The 10395-nt window shown below is 43.0% G+C and overlaps 1 protein-coding gene across 2 annotated transcripts in view; it reads left to right on the forward strand.

Moving 5' to 3' along the window:
- LOC135539387 (homeobox protein Meis1-like) overlaps nt 1–7531 on the forward strand; it is a 38368-nt gene extending 30837 nt beyond the window's left edge. Inside the window, exons 10-13 of one of the 2 annotated variants that reach the window (XM_064965240.1) lie at nt 1402–1460; nt 3139–3228; nt 3580–3675; nt 6579–7531. In XM_064965240.1, coding sequence (XP_064821312.1) covers nt 1402–1460; nt 3139–3228; nt 3580–3632 — 202 coding nt within the window. In that variant the 3' untranslated portion in view covers nt 3633–3675; nt 6579–7531. The remainder of the gene's footprint in view (nt 1–1401; nt 1461–3138; nt 3229–3579; nt 3676–6578) is intronic. The other variant, XM_064965241.1, reaches the window with a different exon arrangement.
- The last annotated feature ends 2864 nt before the right edge of the window (nt 7532–10395 follow it).

Here is a 10395-nt window from a genome sequence, read left to right on the forward strand (position 1 = left end):
TGTCATCAAGGATATGTCCTTCTTGTGGTTTTTGTGGAAGCACTCTGGCCTAAGGGACTTTGCGCCTCATTTGTCAAAGCTTTGTTGAAATTAAAGTAATTGGTTCCCCTTTATTTTTATGGTTCTATCATCCAAAACATCACCTAATAGCCACCTTTTATTGCCTGATAGATACACAGTATGTTATTACACTGCTAAAAGCATGCGGCTCTAGATAGGCTTCTAGATAGGCTTCTAGATAGGCTTCTAGATAGGCTTCATCATATGACTCGGTTTTCTAGTTCAGTTTGGGCCTCTTCTCCGCACCTCTCTCTTAGTAGTATCTTCCTCTCCCCCTCATCTATGCCCCTCCACTCCTCCTCCCACTACTCCACCCCCCCCCCCCCCCTGCTTCTGCCTTTTTTTGGGCCCTGCTGAAAGGAGTGTTGTGGCTTTTGTTTTCCTGAAAAGGAAACCTGTTCCTCCCCTTTTCGCTTCTCTCTTTTTTTTGAAGAAGAAAAAGATGAAATGGAACCATTCCACCAGGGGTAAAAAGGCAGAGGGACATAAATCAAGTTGGAACCACTGAGCTTTCACTCCCCGGGTCGGCAGGGGTCATGGGGCGGGTTCACAAAGCTTTAGGCTGAGCAAGACCAGAGTGCTCCTCTGCCGAGGGCGCCGGGTCACGGGGCCGCCAGGGTCGAAGGTTAGGGATCATGCATACCAGAATGATGGCTTTCAAGAGCACAATTATACTTTGAGGGGACGTGTATGAATGTAGGACAACACTCTGCAAACATAGATATTCTGTAATGCACCTAAGCTATCCCACTGCAGAGAGATTTAGTTGTATGAGCTTTGTTTGGATGTGTGCTAAGGGATGGTACACTAAAAAACTATACTAGTACTTGAGGACTTTATTAGTGCTTGGTGTATTTTATGTATTGAAAAGCTCAATATAATTTTGCTGTGACATGAAATATTTTGGACTTTTTAGAGACAGTATATCAAGTGTCTACTGTATTGGTGGATATCAAAGAAGTGTATGCTTGCACCAGGAGCGTCAGTTTGCTACGAACTCATAGATATGCCAGGTGTTTGGTTTGGTAAGAATCACAGTTACTGTCCAAGAAGTCATTTTTTTCTTTGAAAGACACAGTTTAAGAGGAAGTTGAGGTTTCCATGTTCTTTTAGTGAAGTGTAGACCAGATGCCTGGACAACGTCAGGCAACCATCGCTGACAGCAAGCATTTTTTTCTTCTCATAACGCCAAAGCGAATGAATGCTTTTCCTCTGTGGTCCCAAAACAGTACATTGAAATCATATGCTGCTCGCTAGGCCTCATTTATAACGTGTTGCTGTCTTCTCTCTCCTCCACTGCCCTCCCCCCATCCCCTCCTTCCCTCATTCTCTCTCTTTCAGGTTCATCAACGCGAGACGAAGAATAGTACAGCCCATGATTGACCAGTCCAATAGAGCAGGCAAGTCTCCCGTCAAATTTGAGTGGTTAAGTGGTAAAGTTGTTTCAATTCAAGTCAACGTCAAGACATTTATTTCAAGAAAACAGGTTCAACATACATTTTTTTTAAATCTTGATTTTAATCAAATAAAAACATCTCAAAATGTAAACATTAATTAAAACATAAATTAATCTGTTTTTTAACAAAACAAAAACTGTGTACTTCTCCTGCTACTATCTCCAGTCTTGCCCCTTCTGGTCTTCAATGTGTTTAACTGAACGGACGGACTTAACTACGGGAGTGAAGGGACACTAAAACCCAGAGGATTAGCCCAGACAAAGCTGCTAATCACTTTGACTGGCTAGTTCACTGAAAGTTTAACCTTGGATTAAAAAAACAAACAAGGACCAAGTGAAACTGAAGCTAAAATATGACCAGTCATTTTCCCTTGCTTTTTTACAAATTGAAATTTAATTTCAGAATTGTACCTTTTTGATTAAAAAAAAACACATATTGGCTACTGTAAAAAGTTGTGGAGTAGGACTTTGGTTTACTTTGTTAGTCTCTCTCTCTCTCTCTCTCTCTCGCTCCCCATTCTCCCTCTCTTCCTCTCTCTCCCTCTCTGCTAAATACAGAGCAGTCCCCTGGCACATGCCTTGTTTTGGAGCTGCTGTAAAATTTATGACCTGTGATGAGGGTTAGGGGTTAGGGTTGCATTAGGGGGACTCTGTAAAGTTCAAAGACGGACCGAGGAGCTTGAACTGTTGCTCTGGCTCATGTAACCAGAACCAGCTTTTCTACCTGAGGCTGCCTACACTTTATGATATGAGGGAGACAGAAAGCCGAATCACAGTCCTTTCTGTCCTATCCTTCCTCTGCCACTAATTGTTCCATTTATTTAATTACATTTTTATTTAACTAGGAAGGTCAGTTAAAAACAAATTCTTATTTACAATGACGGCCTACACTGGCCAAACCCGGACGACACTGGGCCAATTGTGTGCTGCCCTATGGGACTCACAATCACGGCCGGTTGTGATACAGCTTGGATTCGAACCAGGGTGTCTGTAGTGACACCTCTTGCATTGAGATGCAGTGCCGATGCGCCACTTGGGAGCCCCATAAGTGATAGTGGACAGATTTGTTATTTGTTATTATTTATTTATGTATTTTTACCTTTATTTAACTGGGTAAGTCGGTTAAAGAACAAATTCTTATTTTCAATGACGGCCTAGGAACAGTGGGTTAAATGCCAGTAACCTGGTGGAAAAGTAGTTCCTTAATTACGTACTATAATTATGGTTAGCCGGTTTGCTTAAACGCGTGTTTAATGAGTCAAAGAGTTGTTATAAGTTACTTATTTCCCATTTACAGTGCTACTGTGTAATTTGAGGTAATTATGTTCTAGTTGCCAGAACAGTAATCTATTTGCTGATATCAAGTTGCTCTTTCACAGCATAGGCCATAAGGACAACTCTTACCAATACATACGAAGTCATTTGTTAGTAATTAAGCCTATTGATGAAGAAAATTACCTACGAAATAATCTTGTAATTAGAGGATAATAGTGAGAGAATAACGAGCACAGACCAAACCAGGAAAGGGAGGGGGACGTTTTATGGGGGCACACCGGTAATTAAAACTTATGCAAGATTCTAATTAGCATTTCCTTCTGTCTCGGCCTGTGTTTTTTTGCCAGTGACTGGAGGAGGGCCCTACACCCCAGATGGTCAACCAATGGGAGGGTTCGTCATGGACGGCCAGACACACATGGGAATCAGACCACCTGGTAAAGACTCCTATCTCTTAACTCCTACATCCCAGACACACACATGCACGCATGCATGCACACACCACACACACACAAACCTTTGAGTCCCTCAAACACACACCATGGACCTGACTGGTTCCCATTCCCCCCTCCCCTGTCACAGTATAATTGACTAACCCTATCTCCCATGCCCCCCCCCCACCTTGCAGAGACACAGTCTTGACCAGGTGTGACCGGTCACATTGCAATATTTGCATTAGCTCACCTCACTGACCCAAATAATGTCTTTGTCCTCTTTATCTCTGTCCCCCTTCTCTTCCCCCATCCTCACTCACACCTCTCTAATGTGTCCCTCTTCTCTCCCCATAGGGCCCATGGGTGGGATGGGTATGGGTGTGGAGGGACAGTGGCATTACATGTGAGCCCTTGCTAACGGACTTAGCACAGAGCCCAAGGGGACGCACTGTAAGTATCAAGCATCCACATTAATGTAGAGGTGTTGAGAAACAGATTATATTCGTACTTACAATAAAAATGACTCTAAAATGACACAATACATGATTTACCATTCATTTCTATTGGGCACAAAATCATCTTGAACACAGTCAAAACAAACAGCAAATGCATCCAGTTTGTAGAGTCACAAGCTTGATGTGATCATCGCCGACATATATACACATACTGTACATATAAGTGACTTTGTCCCAATAATTTTGGGTCCCTAAAATGAGAGGACTATGTACAAAAAGTGCTGTCATTTCTAATTTCACCTGATATGGATGAAAATAACCTCAAATTAAATCTGACAGTCTGCACTTTAACCTCATAGTTAGTGTATCCTTTCAGAATACAAAGTGCTGTAGTAGGGAGCCAAAACAACAACAGAAATGGTGTGTCCCAATACGTTTAGAGCTCACTGTATCATGAAGAATGCATAAGGCGTGCACACTAAGTAAAATAAATAAAAACGTGTACGGTATAGAAATGCAGCATAAAGCTACTGCCACGTGGCAGCAGGATGAAAAGGCTGGCAAATGCTAATTGACTTTGTCTAAATTAAATGTACACGCCAGTGGTGTGACCAGTTGATTTATTTGACTGGTCATGTGGACAAAAATTACGCCCTTTACCTGCTCCCGCTGCTCACACGCACTGTGGGAAAGAACGTGTTATGGCTGTCCACATTCAAAGGGTTAACCATCGGAGAGAAAAAGAAAGCGCAGCTCTGCCTCTCAGATGTGCATATTTGATGTTTGTTTGGAAACAGCGAGAGTGGATCCTCGATGGAAAACCACAGTGCTAACGAAATTTGTCATGTGAACATTGTTAATGGGGTAGGAGGTGGCATCTGAAATCCTATGGGAACAGAAGACAGACATAGGCCAAGAGTCAATCTTCCTCTGCCGTCTGTTGAGTGATAGAGTGGCTAAATATAGACGGGCTAATTAAGGTAAAGTTCTCAAAGATTGCAGGGTCAATTAATCATAAGAGATGTTCTTTTACATCCTGTTGAATGAATGAATCATTAACGAGGTACATAAAACGTTTTCCCCCTCTTATTTGATTAAGGACTCCAGTTCTGTCATAAGATATTTTCATTAAGCTCGGCGAATGGGGAAGATTAAGCGAGCCGTTTACGGCCTGGACTGGAGAGAGACTGAAGAGAGACTGGAGAGAGAGACTGGAGAGAGACCGAAGAGAGACTGGAGAGAGAGACTGAAGAGAGACTGGAGAGAGAGACTGAAGAGAGACTGGAGAGAGAGACTGGAGAGAGACTGGAGAGAGACTGAAGAGAGACTGGAGAGAGAGACTGGAGAGAGACTGAAGAGAGACTGGAGAGAGAGACTGGAGAGAGACTGGAGAGAGAGACTGGAGAGAGACTGGACAGAGAGACTGGAGAGAGAGACTGGAGAGAGACTGAAGAGAGACTGGAGAGAGAGTTTGAAGAGAGACTGGAGAGAGAGACTGGAGAGAGACTGAAGAGAGACTGGAGAGAGAGTTTGAAGAGAGACTGGAGAGAGACTGGAGAGAAGAGTTTGAAGAGAGACTGGAGAGAGAGACTGGAGAGAGACTGGAGAGAGACTGGACAGAGAGACTGGACAGAGAGACTGGAGAGAGAGAGACTGGACAAAGAGACTGGAGAGAGAGAATGGAGAGAGACTGAAGAGAGACTGGAGAGAGAGACTGGAGAGAGACTGAAGAGAGACTGGAGAGAGAGACTGAAGAGAGACTGGATAGAGACTGAAGAGAGACTGGACAGAGAGACTGGAGAGAGAGAGACTGGACAAAGAGACTAGAGAGACTGGAGAGAGACTGGAGAGAGAGACTGGAGAGAGACTCGGGACTTGGCGGGTTTTTCTAATACAGTCACTTTGCAACTCTTCTTCGAACTAAAGTCAATTAAAGACTCCTCAGGAGGAGCATTACGCTTTCTTCCCCTCGCGATTATCGAGCTTATGGGTCCTTGGGAAACAATGCACCTGTCAGTTCGTATCCAAAGCAAGCCATGCAGAAGGCCCCGGACCAAACGACTGTTCCCTGGTCGTTTGGCCCCCTTCTTTCCTTTCTTCTTATTCCGCAAAATTAGCCAAGGCTGGGCAAAATCGTCATTTTCCCTTCCCAGACAATAGACGATTACGGGCCCACAAATTAACGAGAGTACAGGATTATTCCCCTCCCCGTACAAAATGTTTCTCTCTACCCAGAAACCCCCTCAGACATCCTTTGGTGAACTTCCTCACTGACCCCTGTGCGTTGCCCTAACACTGCTGGAGGCCATTGTTTAAAGGAGCCTCTCCTCCAATTATTCGGCCGAGGTTTGCTAACATCGTTCCGAGGGGTCAAGGTTGCCATCTTTTGAGGGGAGGACCGGTAAAGGGACTCAGGAGAAAGAAAGAAAACGAAAGAGAAAATAAGGCTTGGGGGGCGTTTAGCCTCTGCTCTCCATCGGGAAGTAGCGCCTGTTGATTGGGTCCCCTGGTGTCAGTGAAACAGAATGGGTCAGCCACGCTGCTCTCTTGCTCAGCCACAGAGTGCTGCACTCTAGCCGGCTCTAAATGCTCGACCAATGGCCTCTTTTTCCTCCCTCCTACTCTCCTTTAAATCATGAACACTGATCCAAGAGTTAGTGGGATAGGGGAAATCCATTTGTCCCGACATGTCACCCCAATGTAGTGCCGCTTCACTGCACACAACACAACTGCTTCACATGACCTAAAGTAACAGTGCAGAGTGCTGTCGTTTTAAACTGACGCTACACAGTGTTATAGTGTTAAAGTAACACTACACAGTATTATTGCTAAAGTAACTTGTACACACTGGTGTTGTTTTCAGTTTTACTCATTGTTTGTTTTTCTTTGTTTTCCCAGCAGAACTGCCAGGTATTCCCGAGGATGGCATGTCCCGTGGTGGTCCGATCAGCACGGATATAGGCATCGCTCTGACCTCCACGGGTGCCCCTACCATCACCTCTACCCTCCCACCAACCAGCCCCGCCACTGGGGCATGATCTCTCGGTGCTGCCCCTCCCTCAGTGACTCTTCCGTGACCCAGCGATATCGATTGCGCTGGTGCCCAGCCCAAACTCACCACCATCGCCTGACTGTTTGTCAGTGGGGCTTGTGACTCCCCCTTCTCCAACTCCCCCCATTTCCTTAAAGTGGTTCAATTTGAGTAGCCACTGTTGCTGAACCACCACCCTGACTATGAGAGGCCTTGGAAACCCCATCATGCCTTGTGAGGACTTCTTACATTGTGAGGACTTCTTACATTGTGAGGACTTCTTACATTGTGAGGACTTCTTACATTGTGAGGACTTCCCTTCTGGGGACTACAATTACTGGAGCTCTCCAGTGGATACTTCGATACTGTGTTAATTCAATACAAACAAACAATTAGTCCTTCACTTTCCCCCCCTCTGCTGCATGGCATGGACAGTTATAGAGGGTGAAGGTACTCTTGTCTTGGCAGTGGACTTGTGCCAAGAAAAGAAGCCGATGTCTGTATTTCCTGGAGGGTCTTTTCAAAACAACAGACACCCTGGAAACCATTTTTTTTAAATAATGAAATTGTTGTAATTCTGAAAAAGGACAATAAGGTGAGGCAATAGTGTGCTGTTTACTGTTTTACCACAGACTCTCTGCGGATGAGAAACGATAACTATTGCAAGTGCTCTGGTATTGCTTTGCCGTACTCTGCTGTTTTAAAAAAAAGGACTTGACTTGTCGCATTCACACTATGTGTGTGAGTCTTTTTTCATAGACTTTTATCTCCTACCCCCACGAATCTCTTTGCGTTTGAAAATAAAAAATAAATTACAGGACCAGTTTCTCTCAGTTTGCTGTATGAATACAGAAAGGTACCATTTCAATACTTTGAGGTCCTGTCATACAATTTATATTATGTGTTAACGAGCTTTGTAACACTTAAGTAACTAGAGTGTAATTACAGATTAACTACACAGCTAGCCTATAAGAGTAGTAATTACAGAACTACTACACAGGTATAAGTGCAACTCAATGTAAAGTGCTAGCAAAACCCCAGTTTTGCAGTTAGTAGGAGGGTACAGCTTGGTACAGTACAGTGATGGGAAAAATTACACAGTCGATTTCCTGCCTGCCGGCTGACCCCTTCCCTGCTTTGCCTGTGTAGCTCTGTATTTATTGAGTAATTACTTTGTTTGACTCGCCGAATGTGGTGGAAAGGGCTTATGCAGACACAGGTTGTGTCCCAAATGGCACCCTACCCCCTATATGGTGCACTTGTTTTGACCAGGACTCATAGGGCTCTGGTGCCATATATTATATGGAATGTGGTGCCATTTGGGATGCATCCACAGTGTTGGTGGTGGAGAAGGGTCACTATCTCTCGCTCTTGGGCTTCTCAGCTGCTGTGTGAGGTGTGGCTGAAGGAAGCAGGCTGTTGAGGCCAAAAGGTTATTCTGAATGACGGACGTTGTTGTCACGTCCGAACCCCGACGAGAACAGACCAGGTGAGCTTTGAAGGTCCACTAAATGAACAAGCACATTGCTCTATCGTCTTGTTCTTGTCTTTAATGAGTCAATCTTAGTATCTTGGAATAATACATTATAAACTTGCCTAAGACCTATAGTCTCTCAGGTTTGAATGGCAATGTGAGAAAAAAATGTTTCACCAAAATCAACTTAACTGAAAGCTTTGTTGTGGCGAATAGAATGTTTGAGGATACTTGAGGATTTTTCTTTATTTTGGAAGAATAGAATATGATTCGAGGTTATATAGGGAAGCATAATGTGGTATAGAACTCCCTCTCACTTCTAATAAAATACTGCTGAAATGCACTTCACTGAAATTCAGCCCTCTTAAACTGTGGCTACTTTTAATCTTGCAGCAACTGGGGCAAAAAGACATATGCTGACACTTACTTAAACATGGTCTTAGACAGAGGCCTACTATTTCTGACATATTGTAATTGTGGCATCCTCCAGCATGAGAAACATGTCATGCACTACACTGTCCACAACCAAGTATGCTTAATAGTGAGAAGGCCTCGATACGAATGAGTCTTCCTTGGAATTTGAGGGACTGAAAATATGTTGACACTAAAACATGATCTTCTACTATAGACATAGGTCTACTGTTTCTATGATATCCTTTTGTGAGACTCTCCAGAGACAAATTATATACACTATCCACTACCAAGATATTCAATAGTGAGAAAGGCCTAGCTAGATACAAATGAGAGTCTTCCCTGGAATTTGAGGGGGGAAAAAGGGATTTGCGTAAATCTGCCCCCAAACACTTAAATGGATTAGTTCCTGCTCACGCTCTACTTCTCCCTCTCAATAGATGTGCTCTCCCAATCCTCTGGGAGTTCTCTAGATACACCTAATTTCAAAGCCGGCAGACACAAAAGGAATCATTTATCTTCCTCTTAAAATCAATTACCAATTTGGTGTGAGGACAGAGGATATTGTGGAATTTTTGGTTGGTTATCGACTTTTATCAAGAATTGATATTGGTGAATGAGACTGCCTCAAATCTTGTTTTTTTTGCCACAAATGTAATTTAAAAAAAGAAAATTGCACCATAATGTTTAAGAAAATGTAACTCTTTATTGTCAAGATTTCCCCCTCATCTCTCTGCTCCTCATGATTCCACTGCAGGTCTCACATTCCTGAGTGACATGGCTGTCTATTCCGATAAAGCCAATGTGAACTAAGTCCCATGTTTCACTGCCATCTTTAGGGGATTTTGGAAACTGCCTTCATCTGACTGTTTTTCCCAGCTAAGAGTGGCGTTCCAAATGGAACCCTATTCACTACATAGTACACTATTTTTGATCAGGGATCATAGGACTCTGGTAAAAACTAGGGCACAATATAAAGAATAGGGTGCCATTTACCAACCTAAATGTGTGATTAGACATCAGTAGTAGATTTCCTCCAGCTGAGGATTCATCATGCCACTTCGTACCAACTTCATTAAATATGCTAAAAGTGCTGTGTAAACAACAAATATAAAATACATAAAGTTTGTGTGGGGCCACTTTAGGGATTATAGTGTGTGGCAATTTCAGTGTTGATTTAGTACTCTGTAATAAATACAGAACTAAGCTAAAATCAATCAACAAAGTAATGATATACAGTGCCTTCAGAAAGTATTCATACCCCTTGACATTTTACAGCCTGCATTTTAAATTGATTACATTTAGATTTTGTGTCACTGGCCTACACACAATACCCCATCATGTCAAAGTAGAATTATGTTTTTAGAAGTTTTTAAAAATCTAATTAAACATTTGTCAATAAGTAGTGTGGCTGACCCATTCTGTTTCACTGACACCACTGACACTCAGTCACTACAAAGATACAGGCGTCCTTCCTAACTCAGTTGCCGGAGATGAAGGAAACCACTCAGGGATTTCACCATGAGGCCAATTGTCACTTTAAAACAATTGCAGAATTTAATGGCTGTGGCAGGAAAAAACTGAGGATGTATCTACAACATTGTAGTTACTCCACAATACTAACCTAATTGACAGAGTGATAAGAAGGAAGCCTGTAGAGAATTAAACTATTCTGTTTGTAATAAGGCACTAAAGTAAAACTGAAAAATGTGGCAAAGAAATTCACTTCATGTCCTAAATACAATGCAAATCCAACACAACACATCACTGAGTACCACACTTCATATTTTCAAGCATGG

Source organism: Oncorhynchus masou, chromosome 5 (genome assembly GCF_036934945.1).
Source record: "Oncorhynchus masou masou isolate Uvic2021 chromosome 5, UVic_Omas_1.1, whole genome shotgun sequence".
NCBI classification, from domain to species: Eukaryota; Metazoa; Chordata; class Actinopteri; order Salmoniformes; family Salmonidae; genus Oncorhynchus; species Oncorhynchus masou.